Genomic DNA, 17,696 nt, shown 5'->3' with positions numbered 1-17,696 from the left:
ACCCTTCCCCTGTAGTCCTGAACCTTACCTAAAAGAATTAACAGTGAGTCAAGAGAACAACAAATGACACACAGCAACCATTCAGTCTGATCAAGTATGCAAGAACTAGTGGATGTCTTTGACCCACTGAAAGCCGCATGCCTTGGTTGTCTTTATTCCCTGCATTGGTGAGATGAACTGACACAGAGCGATTGTACTGTTGCTTTCTCACTATGGGGTCCAAGGTACATTTGTCCCTCCGTGTCAGTAGCGGATGATCCCGGAACCCCTGCACCTACCAATGTCTTTGAATTCTTGAGCCCCTTATGTAAGATAGTGTAATGTATGCATTTTGTTTAAACACCTCTTCTCTCCTTTAAATCTTCTGTGGGTTCCTTATAATACTTAATACTGTTTTCTTTTCAAATACTTCATATCCAAGTTTCTTTGAGTCTCTAATGCATGAGTGAAGGTCAGCTGTGTTTGAATTGCCTTTTTAAATCTGAATTTACATATCCATTCTCTCAACTAATTGCTATTTCCTGAATTGCTGTTTCATAGATGAATGTAAAATTGGTATCTTTATTGCCATTGTAGGTTATGATGGACTCACTGTTGAAAGTCCTTAAATGCAATGCAAAATGAGCAGTTTGTTTTTGTGTTTTTGAGACAGGGTCTCACTGTGTAGTTTAGAGTGGCCTTGAACTCACTCTGTAGCCAGCCTGGTTTAGAACTCAAGGGCCGGCTAAAATGAGCAATTAGAATAAATCTGAGTTTAGAAAGAAGCATGATTTTATAAAATAAAGTGACTGCATAAACTTTAAAATATTATACAGCATGACAGTGGTTTTTACTGAAATAATGAAAGTTTTATTTATACCTAGAGTAGACATTTACAGTATCCTAAGAAAACATTTTTGCCTAAGTAATATTTAAACATCTTTACAAATCTCCCAAAGAATTTTGAAAAACAAAAAAAACCCACTGTCTTCTCTTTGAGTTTAAAAATGTCATCCGAATTTGTTAAATCATAAATTTAAAAAATTGCAAAAGAAAATTTTGGATGTGTGCATTAAATATTGACACTAAAAAAGTCTTTCATTGGATTCTAAATATTATCATAATGGAGAAGCATTTTCAGAACGGCAGTGAGAATTTAAGAATTCTCTTATACACACACACACACAAAAAAACGCACACACACACACACACACACACACACACACACACACCAGAACACTGGCAGAAATCATCAAAACCAACATTTTCAAAGCTCTAGAAATTGACTGTAGCCTTGCAGTAATCTAATACTTACTTAAGGAGAAAGCAAAAAACAACTGAATCTCAGTAAGAACAGCAAGCCTTGTAATGATTCGACTTGCACTATTGCTATTCCCCTTTCCAGTTCTGCAATAACTAACTGAGAAAACCAACAGCATCATGAATCACAGCAGCTGTGAGAAGCAGAAGCCCAGTATCCACTGGAGCAGGCAGTTTGGAGCTTTCAGGAAGCCCTGTTTCTGGAACTGTCAGTATTTGATTGTCTGGCAGGTCGCTTGTAGCACTTGCCTTTCTTTGACCAAATTCCTCACTCAGTGCAATGACCTCCTCCTCAAGGCAAGGGGCAGTTGTTGAATATCACCATTGCCGGAGGTGGTGATGAGTTACAGCAAACAACAACAACAACAGCAACAGCAAAAACAAACCAAACCAAACCACCATGAAAGGAAAAGCTGGGCAGTAAGACACAAAGGGGCCTCTGTAAGTTCTGACATAGTCTGAGCTATGGAGAGACCTTGAGTGTCTCCCCAAGGGGCCCTCAAAACTCTAAGCTTCACATGTAGCTGACTGCAAGGCAGGAAGTTGAGGCTCAGGCAGTGGTAAACTACTTCCTGGGGCATTTGAAGGTGTGTTGCAGCAAGCACCCAGAGCCACTTGGCGAAGTCTGTCTTCTTTGCCCTGTGTGGTTTCTGAGTTTCTGCTCAGCGAGCTCAGTAGCCAGCTAATGATTGGATAGGAAATTGTTAAAACGTCAGGAATTAGTTCAGGAAAAACCACTCAACAAATCAGTGGCAAATACCTAGGGGGAGGGAAGGAATCTGATTTAAAATCCCTAGTTTTGAATAAGAACAACAAAAAAAATGAGACTTGCAAAGAACAGAAAGTATGACCCATCTGCAGTAAAAGATCGAAGCCAATAAAAGCTGTCCTTGCAGAAGGCCAGATGTTGGTCTTAAAGAGATAATAAAAATAAATTAAAAACATCTTGGTATGTGTTCTTTGTAAGAGGCATACTTTAGATTCAGAGATAAAAATGTTGAAAATAAAAGAATGGAAAAAGATGTACAGGTACATCCCTAACTGAACACTATCAGAACTGTACTTGTGTCTGAAAAAGTGCTAGAATCGCTATACTGATAGCAACAAAAGAACTTTAAGACATTTTTTTATTATAAGATAGGACATTTTATAATAATGAAAGGGTCATTCCATCAAGAAGGTGTAATAATTCTAATCAGTATAGGCACTCTGGAATATTGTAATAACATGAGAAATATAACCTTGGTTTCTGCCCTGGTACCTGACAGAGGAAACTTTGCAGTTTACTTTTGCAGTCTCACCTTTGTAGATAGGAGCCCTAGAAGACTGTTTTGGTCTTTGACCCTGTTTTCCGACACACAGCACCTAGATCCCTTCAGATTTCCTGGGTGATAGAAACATCTTTTATTCTAAGGAGCAAATCTTTCTTGACTATCAGATAGTTTCAGAATGGGGACTGGTTGCCAAGAGAATCAGCCATACAAGTAGAGGGTAGAATTGCAGTCTCCCCCCACATACATATATCCCACTTCTGGGAAGAGAAGAATGTCTAAAGGCTGAGTTACTGCAGATGGCCCGTGATTTATCAGTCATTTATCAGTCATCAGTTCATATATAATGAAACCTTTGTAAAATCCCACAAGGACAGGGGATGGTAAATACAGGACGGTAAATGCAGTGACATGACACTAGGTACCTCTACTCTCAGAAACAGGATCCACTGTACAAGAGACTCTTGCTGACCTTGTCCTCCAATGTCATTATGTCACTGTTCATGTGTTCTCTTTGCAGTATTCTTTATGGGTGGAGGGATTTCTCTGAGTTCTATGAGTCATCTTGCAAATTAATCAAACCTCAGGAGAAGGTGTCATGGGAACCCCTGTTTTTATACTTGGTCAGCCAGAAGTGTGGGTGACAACCTGCTAGTTGGCAATTGGCATTTGAAAGAGGGGTCGGGGGGCAAGCAGTCTTGTGAGACTAAGCTGTTAACCTGTTCAATACTCCCTTTGCTCCTTCATAGGGAGGAATTTCTCTTTTTGTTAAAGCTCTATCCCAAGATTATATTTAGTGACATCTTTAGGCTCCACTTCTTGTTCTCCTGCTAGTGCTACTCCATCTGCAGATACCTTCTCCACTGAAGTTTGATCCCCCAAAGTCCTCCATAAGGGTTGCAGTCCACTTTTCCCAAATACCTCTTTTTTTTTTTTTTTTTTTGGTTTTTACCGGTACCGGGAACCGAACTCACGACCTTGCGCTTGCCAGGCAGGCGCTTTTGCTGCTGAGCTAAATCCCCAGCCCCCCAAATACCTCTTAATGTTGAAATTTTCATCTCCTCCCATGAATTACAGATGTTCTTGGTGGCATCTAGAGTGGTGAATAGTTTCCAAAGGTTTTCATTTTATTTTGCCTAGGTTCATTAGGGGAATCAATATCTTCTTTCGTTTTTCTTTCTCCTGTGTTCATATATTTAGTCTGCTTTTACGTAAAAGTGTATTCTTGTGTGTTATGGTTATATACTTGGAAGTGTCTTTTGCTCAGTTAAGTCTTATTTCTGGTAAAAAATGATATAAATTGGAAGTTTTTATTGTTTGTAAGATTTCAAGAGCTAAAAACATTTTCTGCTAGAATGGTTTTTGTGTAATGATTATTACTGACAAATAATTACTTGAAAACCAGATAATGTTACAAGCATTTAAATTTCTCAGATTATATTTCAAAACTATTTTGATGACTAACTGATAATTAGGTTGGGCTGTGTTTAATTTTGTTAAAAGCAAAGAATTGGAAAAGAATTTGTTACCAAGTGATTATTCATTTTCTCAAATCCTTGGAACATGTTCAGAGGTCTTGCCAAGTCACATCAAGATGACTTGATTATACTTATTACTTTTTACCTTGAGGCACCTTGTTTCAGCTGATATGCTCGAAAAGAATTGGGAAAATTGAACTTTTGTGTTTTTCAATATGCCGATGCAAAACAGTATTTTTTATTGAAGTGCCATGCGGTGCTTTAAATAAATATTCATCCGAACATGAGAACTACAGATCTAATTTATGGAAAATATCTACCACACAATTAATTGACAAAACCCATCTTCAGTATCAAACCATTCATCCAATCTTTGATATAAAATCTGTACCTTCATTGTGGATGGAAGAAGCGTGATTTTTAACAAAAATAATATTTAGCACTTCCACTATAAATATTTAGATAGTCTGGATGGGAAGAGTTGTTTTGTTAAATAGGAGAAAGGCAGCTGTGAAAGGGAAAGTGTGAAGCAATTACTCCTGAGACTTACCAGGAGTGTGTTCTCAGGCAGTCCCATGTTTTTGAGGTTGAGGTCCTGTATACTCCTCTGTTGGGACTATCAGTAACTGGACATCCTCTTACAAGACTTTGCTACGGTTAGTTATGTAAGCATGAACAAAACAGCCTTGGAAAGCGTTATTTCTTTGTAAGGATATTGTGTACAGGTACATTAATGTTAGTGCACTTATTTATTTATTTATTTTTTTTTTTTTGGTTTTTCTCCGGTACCGGGAACTGAACTCACGACCTTGCGCTTGCAAGGCAGGCGCTTTGCCGCTGAGCTAAATCCCCAGCCCCGTTAGTGCACTTTTTATGTACTTGGACTGTATTTTGCCAGTGCCTATGCCACTGTCACTGTTCTACCTCCCTGACCTGCATGTGACAGATCTCTCTTGGTGTCTAGACTGGACCTCAGAGTCCTTCATAACTATACCTTCTACTGGTTGATCAGACCTAGCACAGAGGATTCTCTGTAGTAGCAATTTTATTAGTTTCTTAGTCACCACATTTATGTCTTTTTTTCTCTTTGTAGTTTAAATTCTCTGTAGTTTAAATTTGTGTATTAATGTAAAGTTTTTAGGTTAAACTTTATTATCTTTATCAGCTTGGAATACTCTCAGGAGATAATTCCCTGTGGGCCTCTTGACTTTTGTACATTTTATGAGCAGAGGCTGTGTTTACCCTGATTCTTTATCTTTTTAAGGTTTATTTCTATAGTGAGCAGTTTTGAAAGATGCAGTGATTTTGAGGCAATGGTCAGGTTTCCTCATTGCCTTGGAAGACAGAGAGACGTGCCTACCATCAAAGCTTGTGGTTCCAGAAGCTTAGGGTGTCTTTCCTGTAATGCAGGTGACATTAGGCCGTGTTTAAGTAGCTGTGAGAATTGGGGCTTAGGGAATTAGATCAAAATAATGCTGATATTCTGGCTGTTTCTATTATTAGGAGTATTCCTGTCTCTCCCCAGGAGACTTATACCCTCTGAGAGCATTCACAACTGACTAACGTGTTAACTTGTTAAATCTCAGATAATTCCCAGTTGTTGACAATACATAGGAAACACGTATAACTATTAGAGTTCAGCTCAGAAATGCCATTTTTATCCATGCTTTAAATTGAAGCTGCATTATGTATTATTTATATCCATGTAGCATAGATTTTTTGGGTTTTTTTTTTTCTAAGTTAAAATAAAGGTTTGGCATAATTTTGCTATTTATATACAATGACAGTTTTAAAGGCATAATAAGCCATATGTTTTCTTATACATTAAAATATATATGTGTGTGTGTATATATATGCACACATTTGTATTCATGCTTTCAACAACCAAATCAATTATTGCTCTACTTAATTATGTACTTAAGAATTCATCTTAATTTTATAAATGCCATTATGATATATTATTTGCCTCTATTCTAGAATATTGGAAAGAAGATGACCTGCCAAGAGTTCATTGCAAATCTCCAAGGGGTAAATGAAGGTGTCGATTTCTCCAAGGATCTGCTAAAAGTAAGTGCTGGATTATGAGTTTGTAAAGTATGCTTGTATTTATATTTACTGCTTATTTCTTAATCTGAAATAAGCTAAAGCTCACTTAAGTATTTTTTGTTTTTGGCTTCGTTGGATGTTTTTACTGGGCTTTGTCCTTGATGCTTCAGACTATAGTTATACCCTTCAATTAATAATTCCGGAAGATCCACATTGTAATAAAAAGTACTGCAAAAAACAAGTGCATTTGTAGTAGTTGGTGATATGAGCAGTCCGTGAAAACATTTTGTGTGTAAGCAGACGGTTAGAACTTGAAAAAGGTCACAGAGGCAAATTCACTGTAAAACAAAGCAACCCTGGTGGACTGTAATGGGAGCAGTTCTGACAGTGTCAGTTGCCAGTCACGGAGCCACCCGGATTGTTTTTGGAAATAGATTAAATTAAATTCTCAGTAATTGTGAGATGCCTGAATTATTCGCAGTTGGCTTTATTATTGGTAACAATCAGTGTGTTTTTCATCAGATGATTTTCAAGGAGACAAAATCAACTTGAAATTCATACATTCTGCAGTATTATAAATGAGATGTGCATTTGATCCAACACAAAATAATGATTGGTAATGAATGTGAATATTTTACAAGTTGTAGGGTAAGTAAGATGTGTGTATGGAGCACTGGAGTTTTACAGATCGATTCTAGCCTTCTCTTTAAGACTTAGTACATGTACAGGTTTCTTTTGAGATTGGTCCCATTTTTTTGAATGAACTTGCTAAGAAATATGACACATCTGAATCATACTATAATTGGAAATGTGTTGTTGAAGGAGAAGTCTTTTAGTAAGTTGTGTTGAACTTTTAGTTATTTTTGAAGTGTGGTGACTAAACAGGGGCCTCATGCATGATAAGCACGTGTTTTCCTGCTCATCTTCTCTCCCAGAACTATCTAACTTTCAAACTGTAGAATTCTAGTAGGTGTGAAGACAAACATACTATGGAAAATGAAAGGAAATGTTTAATATGGTGTTATCAGATTCTATGTCTTACTGACCTTAATTTCAGCTAATTAAAAAAAATAACGATGGAAGGAAACAGGAAGAAAAAATTCAGTTTGTTATGTAAAGAAGATATTTTTGGGCTATTTGCTTATAGAGTAAATGCAACTCTTTCTGATTCTACAAATTCAAGTGGGAATGGGAAACCAAAGGTGCAGAACTGTGACATGATTAATATGTCAGGTACCCTCTATTGAGGCTATGTGGCGTTAACAAGTCTTTTTTTCATCCTGGTGGTATTAGGAAGGAGTCTCTCAGAGGATCTGTGAGGCTTTTATCAATTATGTTAGAAATGAAAATTGACAGGAAAATTTTCATAGTGAAGTGGTTAGCTTTTAGTCATAGGCTTATGGTAACTTGTGGAGTGGTAAATTATTGGGTGGATTTAGAGCGTGTTTAATAGAGCTGTCTAAAACCAAGTGTAGTTAATGTACTATCCAGTGACCGCTGTTCGCTTTGGTTAAATACATGTGCTTCCATTTACCCAGCCAGGAGTTTGCCTAATGATTTGTTGGAGTTATGCAATTGAGATTATGTTTATAGACCTCAGGGGGGAAAATATGTATTATGTTATTCTTTACTATGGGGAGATGACAGTCCAGTGATTCTGAAAATGATAGTAGCATTTAGCATGGAAATTGTCTAGTGAAGTATTGGTTCCCCTTCACAGTAAACCTCAGCCACCTTCCCAGGATGGGAATAGGAATGGTTTTTATTGTGAATTCAATAAAAAAAGATTTTTAAAAGTCATTTTTGTTTTATTTCATTATTTTGTGGGATATTCCTGTATCTTTCTTCATCCTTTCTTCCCTCTTTTTTCTTTCCTCCCATTGTTTTTCTTTTCCTTTCATTTTTGTTTTCTGGTTTTCTTTTTGATTCTCTTCTTCTTATCCCTCTCCTTCTCTTTCTCTATTCAGTAGTTACCTGTGGCTGAGATAAATTATTGGGTGAAATATTTATTTGAATTTTGGGGTAAATACAATTGTGTACATGCCATACAGATGCATACACATAGGTGAGCAAAAAATTTTGGTATCATTTAACGGGCTTTTCAGTAATCTCTCTGTGCATTCTTTCTCAACAATTACAGACATGCATGTCATTTTTTTAATGAGTAAAGAGTAAAGATTATTATTAATTTTGCCTCTTCATAAAAATATAAAGCAACTACTAGATTCAATGTAAAAATGCTTAAACTTTCATTGGGTGAACTGAGGCTTTTATTCTCATATAATGGTCTTATTACCTTTAGGTTTCTTTGGATCAAAAGTTCAGTTTGGATTTATGTCTGTTCAGATTTCTTTGGACTAGAAGTCCTATTTGGACATATAACTCATTCTGTGTGGTTGTGTAGTTGTGGACATTTATTGAAAGTCCTTTGTGTGCTCACCAGGTGATGTGGCATTTAGAGAACACATCTGTCCTTAGAGGTCACAAACTTTTGAGAGAGGTTTTTCTCCCTTAAAATGGACAGTTATTCCACATTAAAATAAAAGCATAAACCACATTCTGCTTTCTCTAAACAGAAAATGGTTGAGAAAAAATAGGCCATAATATATTTACCTGTATGAGAAATTAGAAATTTGCCTTAGGATTTTAGTTCAGAGAATTCAGTTAAAAGTTTGCTTCTACTTTGCCTTAGAACACATAAAGGAAAAAAGAAAAAAGAAAGAAGGCAAAATATAAATATATATATGAATAGCTGAGATAACTGTATTGCTGATATCTGATGATATATTGAAAGGAACAGTTAATGCTTAAGATTTTTTATGTTCTGACCAATTTTGCATGCTTATATCTGGTAATCTGAACAAATTATTTGAAGGTAACAATATGCAATGGAACTACCATGGTGAATTCCTACCATCTGGTCTAGTGAAACTCTGTATTATCTCTAATATTTTATCTAATAATTATTTTCTTATTCTCTTTAATGGTTTGAATAATCTTCCATTCTTACATCTGGTAATCTGAGCAATGTAGTTGAAGAAAATAATATGTAATATAACAACCACTGTTAATTCGTATTATTTTGTCTTGAAACCCTGTATCACTTTAAATGTTCTTGCTTTGGTTTGTTTATGTTTTTGATACTGGTATGCTGCTATTCTTCTTCTTTTTTTCTCTCATTTACTACTCTCTTTAAATCAGATTTTTTTTTTTTTTTTTTGGTTTATTCTCCGGCACCGGGAACCGAACTCACGACCTTGCGCTTGCCAGGCAGGCGCTTTTGCCGCTGAGCTAAATCCCCAGCCCCACTACTCTCTTTAAAATGAAATTGAGGAAAAGGAATACATTGAAAGGAGAGATGAACACTATGTGTTTTTTGTAGTTTACAGTAATAATGCAGTCTCTGTTGCTTTCTGAAATAACCTAAACAGAATTGAGTGCCGTGGTGAATAAGAACTTTCTTCCATAACTTGCTCCGAGTATGACACCTAGCATTCAAAGTTGGCTTCAAAAAGACAGCTGGCAATAGGATATCATTTAGATCTTCAGAGCAGAAGGATAGAAGTGTCATTTGAGATGGGTGTTTGATGTATAAGAGGAAACTTGTTTTTATTTAGGTTATTATTCTGTTTTAACTTCAACCCCTTTTGCCATTCAGAGTCACCCACACACCCATCTCTCCTTAGGAGATGATCAAATCAAGGCTGTAATTCATTCAAGAAAATATGACAAACCCCTTGTCATGTTGTGGCTTTCCAAGGCCCATCCATCTGAGCAGCTGGTGTGTTTTACCTTCACGCATCATTTTGGACAAGGAGGAAAAGGAAAAAGAAGAGTTCTGCTTTGGGATCTAATAAATTTAATAAAAGATTCCTGAGACTTTAATAAGTATTAAAGCTGTTAAGGACATGGCTGGAGGGGATAAAAAGATAAAATAGCCTCAGGGTTGAAGGCTGATGTTCTTTTTACTTTTTTTTTTTTGTTTTTTGTCTTTTTGAGAGAGGGTCTTTCTATGCGGTTCAGGCTGGCCTTGAACTCACTTTGCAGCTTAGGCTGGCCTCAAACTCAACAATCCTCCTGCCTCAGCCTCTTCAGGGCTGGGATTACAGGTGTGAACCACCAGGCCCAGCCTAGGCTGATGTTCTTGAGCAATAATATAGTATGAGCTGTCCTGACCAGGTTCTATACCAGCTTCTCTCTCTTATTAGCTGAGAGGCTGTGGGCCAGTTCATTTAAATGATATCAGTTTCTTTATCTGTAAAATGGGAGATTTTACTTTTATCCTAGTTTTTTTTTTTTTTTTTCCCTCTATTTCTTACTTCATTTTGGGGACTGAAGCCAGAGCCTCACATTTGCCACTGAGGTACATTCTCACCCCTTCTTAAAATTTTGAGACATAGTCTCACTCATTGCTCAAGCTGGCCTGGAACTTGTAGTCCTCCTGCCTCAGCCTCCTGCATACCTGGGACTAGAGGCATGTGACCCCACACCTGGTCTACCTAGTCATTTTAGTCATTGGACAATTTAATGTATTTCATGCTTTAGAATCCTAGCACATAGTAAATGTGATGAGCTTGCTGTTCTTTTGGGTTTTAGTATTATTTTAGTCATCATGTAGCTCAAAGTTTGCTGAGAGACATCTCACTTCAGGTATTTGGACGATGTATAATACATCCCCTAGAGCCAAGTGAGATTAGTGCTATGAGATAAGAGCTGCATTACCCTGGACTCTTAGTCTGCTGCTTTCTAAGAAAACACACTATGCTCTTTGAAAAGAATGGCGACCTTGACCTACAAGTGAATCTTCATTAACACTATTGTCCTTACTTATCAATTGTCTCATTCTCCTCCTGCGTCCAAGTCCACCGCTCATTCGTGTGTTCATATCCAAGTCAAGATTACACATCCATAGATAGATACATACATATGTATACACAGTGTGTATTTGGGTCTTCAGTGGGTTCCCTCATGAACATAAACGTGAGGGAGCATGAAGAGCAGAGGGTACTGAGGAAAGTTAGGTCTTGAAGAACCTTTGACAAGTCAAACTAGTTCTTGTCCTTTTGACATCTCAATACAGTCCTGGGATACTAATGGACACGTGAGTGTGAATTATTTGATGTGACTAACAATCCGTGGCAAAAAGAGGGGTTGTTAGGTCCCTGTGTTCCTGTGTTTTCCCAAAGGGAGAGGGCTAGTTCTGAAGGATCAGGATTGGGAATTGTTGGGACTGCCCCAGGGACTCTTGACTCTTAGTTTGCAGGCCTCTATCACCCAGTCACCTCAGGAGCCTATGCCAAGGAACTCATGAAGTGTTGGCTTGTCATCATGTGCCTGCTTCTGAAGCTTTATACACTATAGAAAATCTTTGAAAATTCACGATTGCCCAAATATGGAAAGAACCATCAGGGGATGAATGGATAAAGTGTCGTGTATGGATATGATGGAATACTACTGAACCTTAAAAAAGGAAGCCCCTGTTATTTATGACAACTTGGATGAGCCAGGAGGACATTATATTGAGTAGTATAACACAAGCACAGAAGACAAATTTCTTACATATGGAACCTAAATATGTTGAACTTATAGGATCAGAGAGTGGAATGCAGGTTACTGATGGCTGGGACAGGATGAGGGAGGGGGCGTTTGCCAAAAAGTACAAAGGTCAGTTAAAATGAATAACTTCTATTGTGCAGCATGGTAACTATGGTTAATATGATCTGTATTCTTGAAAATTGCAAAGAGTACATATAAATATACTCACCACAAAAATGTAAGAATACATGGTAAAGATATAGGATAATTAATTTGATTTAACTATTCCACAATATATACAATCAAAATATCACATTGGATAGTGTAAATATATGCCAATTTTATCAATTACATAAAATTGAAATTTTTGTAAAGATTTTGCTCATGTTTATAATATGTCATGTTGATTCTTTGCATTCCTGTTCCCTAAATTTTATTTCTTTTGAGTTTCTTCTAGAACTTCCCATTTTAACAGGAAAGCTGCGTCTGTATCTTTTTGGTTTTTTTTGTTTGTTTGTGTGTTTGTTTTTTCGGTACCGGAAATTGAACTCACGACCTCACGCTTGCCAGGCAGCCGCTGTGCTACTGAGCTAAATCCCCAGCCCCTGCATCTGTACCTTTAGTTCCAATTACTTTTCCATTTCGAAGTCTGGTAGTTCATGTCTCTATTTTTCATGATATCCAGAGCAAGACGCAGGGACTTTGGGTGATGGCCACCAATTATTAAATATTCAGTGATGAAATGGCTACTGTAAGGTACACTTCCATGAAAGGATCCTACAGTGGGAAACCAGAGAAAAGGAGATATTGAAGAATGACCCTAGGAACATATAGTGAAGAAGGTCATATATCCTCTGCTTGGTATTTTCTTTTTGAGGAAGCATTCAGACGGAAGATATTAACAGTGACAGATGAGTCCATAATTATTTTCTATCCCGCTTTTCTTATTCCCACCTACTGTTTGGTCAAATAATGTTCTCTGAGGTATTTATTCTAGTCGTGATTAAATCTTTAATTTCCCTCCCTTTTTCCTTACTTCTTTGTTTTTCCTTTCAGCAAATGCATTTAGTAGGTGCCAATGAGAGAACAGAAACAACGACAAGGAAAACCATAAAACTTTTCAGAATGCTTCTAATGTAAATATTTGCAAAACAAAGCTGGACACAAGTTTCAATGTCTTAAAACATGTCTCCTCCTAAGTGTACCTAAATAATGCAAATAGTTCTGTGAATAGTTCAATCATAAAGCTGTGTCACGGGAAATCATTAAGTATGTGACACCTCGTTAAGGTCACTGCTGTGATTAAATGTTTGACTTAAGGGCAGTCTTTAGAAATGGGTTTTCTATTTTGGTCCAAATTGCCAATCTCTCTTTTGTTTACTTGTTAACTTTGAAATTAGTTTACAATCTCTTAAGGAAGAAGAAAGCTGTTTTACTTTCTGATCTGTAATTAATAACGAAGTATGCGTGTAAGTGTGCGTATGTATGTACAGATTGGGAGGGACAGTTAAATAGAAAGGACACAAATCATAAATTGGCATGCTTGGCCTAAAGGGGATTAAAATGCTTCATTCAGTGAGTGGGGATGATAAATAACATGTGAATTAAATTATTACATAACCTATTGGTTAGAATCCCACTTAAAGTTCTTTTTGAGATCCATTTATTTTCCCCTGCTTGCTTAAAGGGCAGAACTTAGGCAAGATTCTTTTCAAGGAAGTGTCTAAAAATATACAGGATACCTGCATTCATTCCTTAATGTGTCAGGTTCACTGAAACCACTAGGTATGTTGTTTGAAATGAAATTTTCATATTTGATATTCTTAAGGACAACGACTTCATGAAGATGATGCAGAAATTAGCCAGAAAGTTATTTAAACAGAAAAAGATCAACAGAGGAGCACACTTTTTAAACCAAGATTAATGCATATTGTGGGACAAGGAAGAAGCATAATTAGGAAATACAAAATTATGCTATGCAGAGTCATTAACCATGAGGCTGTTTAGGAAACAACAATAGTGAAATCAATGGGCCATTAGAGACCTAAAGATAAGCGGCTTTTTATAAGAACAAACTCCAAAAGGGACCTATTTACATGGACAGTGAGACCAGCAATGTTCTTGTGAAAAAGAGATGTGAAAAAGAGAGCGAAGCCAGCCCAACTCACAGCGGAGTTCCACCTGCCCCTCTAATTTGACCCTTTCAGCTGGGGAGAAGATTGACAGTGCAACTCTGACAGTCGCCCTACTTTCCTGTATTTTCTCCTGAAAGGTTGACCTTAAGCACCATGAGGTCTGCTTTTCTTCTTGCCTCCTCACCCTCCTCCACATCTCTTCTCTTCTTTCATCTGTGCCTCCATGATTATCACTGAAGATAGGTACAACTGGGAGCCTGAATAAGGTCAGGTTTTTCTCATAATTTGTGGTATTATACTATTGTTTTTCAAACGTTGACCTTGGAGGAGACTAATAAAAGTGTAGGAAATCTATTTATTACAACTTTCACTAAAAGAATAATGAAAAGATCCACTTAGGAGAAGAGTAAATGGGGCAATTCCTTTTTATCCAACCAGAGGTTAGCTATCATGCTTTATGAGTTTAGTGACTTTTTACTAAGCTCATTTTTAGTACTTATTCTGGACCATTCTTTGAAAGTACTGGATACCATGATGAATATATACTATGAGATATACTATGTAGCATTATTAAACCCAATTATATGCTAAGAAAAAGGGCAGGGAATTATTTTGAAAAATTAAAAATGGAAATGGCATGAAACTCTTCTTTTCAGCTCATTGTGGAGAATTCTTTGAATGAAGAATAGATTGGGAAAAGACGAGGCAGTAGCAGTTGTCCGTGTAAGAAGAGAGGGGCTCGATGTAGGTAGTGACAGTATTTAGGGAAATATATTAAGTATTATTTTGAGCTTGTTATTGGAGCTTCTGTTGCTAGATTGTTTTTCCACATTGCCCCTTTGTCTTCTCTTTTACTTACCTAATCTGCATGGGTTAGAGCAGAAAGAAAGGGTAGAAGAGCCTGAAGCCTGTCTTCCCAGTCAGTGCTGTTTGATCTGCTGGGATGACTGTAATAAGAGCTTTGGGACAGTATGAAATGAGCAATGTGGGATCTGGAGCGCAAGCCCAGCATTTTACCTGGGCCAGGCAACTTCACTTGTCAGTTTCCTGTGTGTAACCTGGGATACCAGAATAAGATGAGAGGTGTTAAGTGCTAGCATTGTACCTGTGTAGGATGCACTAGGTTTTACAATAGGACTGTGAAAGCCTGAGGGCCGTCTCATTAATGGAACCTCAAGGTGATCATTTCACTTCTTCATGCCTTAGTTTCCTTGTTAGTAAAATAAGATACCTGTCCCATGCCTGTAGTTTTTAGCCTTTTAGCTTAGGCTCATGAATCCCCCTCTGTCCCCAGCCTTCCTTTCCCATCTGGGCTACAATTGCTTGCTCTGTTTTCCTTTTGTGCTCAAACTCCCTTATGCAGTGTTGTAGAAGAAAAATGTTGCTTATTTAAAAGGAAGCTGGACAAACTCTGTAGGTGATCTTGAAGCTTAATTGCAATCTAAGTACTGGGGAGTGTTCTTGGCATCTTTTTTGTGTGTGCAAACTTGTTTTAACTTCCCTCTTGCACGTACTGGTTAAGACAAAGACTTGTGTGCTTGTTAATGAAACTAGCCTCTGCTGGATTTCAATCCAAGAAAATTGCCTTACTATAGTTGCAGCAGCATTCTTAAGAAGCGAATACCCAAAGAACTGCATGAAAGGCAGTCTGCAATAAGCCTAAACTTTTTATAAATGAAAAGGCTGAAGTGAATTCTAAAAAATACTTGATCTGAGTTATATTTGGAGTATGCAGTTGAGAATAGGAACTTATGGGTGGTATTTAAGTGTAGCTATAAAAAGAACATCAACTGTTGCTGAGAGTAGGTGAGCTCTCTCTAAGAGAAGGTCACAGAAACCTGGTAGCAACGGTATCTATGGAGGAAAGGGCTTGGATGTTTATCCCAGTGTAAGTAGGGGAGGCTTTGAAAAGAAGAGCTATGTTAGCGAGCTTTTTGAGAGAAAAGCTTGAAAGGTTTTGGCTCAAAATACGGAATCTTGCTGCTTTTTTCAGCAAAGCAGATCAAGCTGAGGTATGTGATGAAAGGCACATGGCGTGTTTAGCTTTTGTCTTTCCCGTGGAGTTCTGGAAGCACACTATAGCTTTTAGGCATGTGATCATCATCATGCACAGAATAATGATGCTGCCTTTATTGTGTCTCAGACCTTGAATGAAAAATGGTGACGATAATGAGGGTAATACTTTGAAGGAGCTGAAGATCCACAAATCATGTTCGTGCTTAAAAAAAGAGATCTCCCTAAAAGAAGTCTGTTAGAACGGTTTGACGGAACAGATGCTACTTGGAGAGTACAAACAGATTTTTAACTGAAAAGAAAAAAAAAGGAAAAAGTTTGAGTGGGGGTGGTAGTAACCATTAAGGGTACTGTAATGGAATATTAATGATTCCCAAGCAGATTCTATTTTTAATTTGATCGGAAAGAAAAAAGTGCTAGAGGATTTCATATGCAGATGCACCCATCGAATTTTGAATGTTTGTAGGTTTGGAACATTTTTTTAAACATCATAATGTAGTCCATTGGGACTGCTGCTGCTGTCAGTCAAGCATGAACATGTATAATGGATATGAGTTTAATTGGTCACATTGTGAATTTCAGCCATCCTCCTTGTGCTTACGTGTACCAGAAAGGAGATGGGTAAGTTCCTTAGGAGTGATGCACTTCTATAGTCTACACTTTAAAGAACTGTCGCAGCCAACAGTCTGCCCTATTTGTGCCTTCTACCTATTCATTAAGTGACAAAGGAAGAAATGTCAATTTAAAGGCATCTGGAACCGTTCAGTAAAAATATCTCATAAGGGAAAACCGTTTGTTCTGTAGTTGTCCTAATGCTTCGCTATGTAAAGGTCAGTTCTCCTGAAGACTAAGAAAGATGAAAACAAGTAAAAAACTAAAACTAAAAATAACTAAGCAGCCAGGACAAACGGATGTTACCGAGAGTGCTCAATTAACCCCACAGATTGTGCTCAGACCCCCCTGTGGAGCCTACTTCTAAGAACCACTACAATTTTTACTTCAAAAGTTCTGGCCTGGTCTTTTCACTGGAATATCATAAGCAGATGGATCTGTAGACACAGGTGCGTACCAGTAGACCAACAACTGCTTGAAATTAGGAACAGGGTTGGATACTTGCCACTGTTCGGCTCTGAGGCAGCTCTTCGTTAACAAGACAATAGCCACATACAATTAATACTTTCTGAATGCAAGTATTGAGGTTCTTTTTCAAATTCTTTTTTTTTTATTTTGAAGAGGGAAAAAACCCCAACAAAATAGCAACAACAAAGACAAAAACAGAACCACAAAAAAACAATAAAAACGATACAGGATTTCAAAACGAGATGCTAGGAATTAACAGGGGTTGTTATGTTCCATATTGTTATCTTCCACAAAGGTTCTTAAATTTTAGGTTGCAGTTTTCTCAGTTTGGCTGTGAATTAGAAAGATAAATTTGAAGTGAGTGCTGATCCTCAGATATTTGTTAGTAGGTAGTAAGAAATGATTTGAAAATGAGAAGAAAGAAAAAAGAAACCTAGAAGGGTACTTGGTCTCCAAATGGGAGAGGTGGAGGGGTTTGAGGAGGCGGGGACAGGCAAATCTGTGTAGTCAGCATCTCTCAGAGCATGGCTGTGTTATAGCACAGCAGTACAATGGATGTATGCAATGAGTCATCAGAAATGTCGCATTATGTTTACTTAGCTTGATTAAGGAGACAAGAAGTGTGAAAAAGATTTAGAAAGATTGCCAAGAAAACTATTAAAAAGGTTTTGGCATTTAAATAATTTGTTTCAATCACAAAATGCACTGCTATAGAATAATGCACTTCTTTGCCCTCATATCATTCTTGAATTCTACCCTCTGTCAGTGTTGCATTTTTATTATTATGGTCAGCCTTCTGCATCTGCAGTTTCAACCAACCATAGATTAAAAACATTTGG

General features: G+C 37.3%; 1 protein-coding gene across 1 annotated transcript in view; it reads left to right on the top strand.

The window, feature by feature from the left end:
- Psd3 (pleckstrin and Sec7 domain containing 3) overlaps positions 1 to 17,696 on the top strand; it is a 500,607-nt gene that overhangs the window by 279,610 nt on the left and 203,301 nt on the right. Inside the window, exon 10 of the mRNA XM_005373608.2 lies at positions 6,026 to 6,115. Coding sequence (XP_005373665.1) covers positions 6,026 to 6,115 — 90 coding nt within the window. The remainder of the gene's footprint in view (positions 1 to 6,025; positions 6,116 to 17,696) is intronic.

This window comes from Chinchilla lanigera, unplaced genomic scaffold (assembly GCF_000276665.1).
Source record: "Chinchilla lanigera isolate Chin_1 unplaced genomic scaffold, ChiLan1.0 scaffold00002, whole genome shotgun sequence".
NCBI classification, from domain to species: domain Eukaryota; kingdom Metazoa; phylum Chordata; class Mammalia; order Rodentia; family Chinchillidae; genus Chinchilla; species Chinchilla lanigera.
The sequence above is the reverse complement of the archived record's forward strand: the minus strand, read 5'-3'. Positions and strand labels throughout refer to the sequence as shown.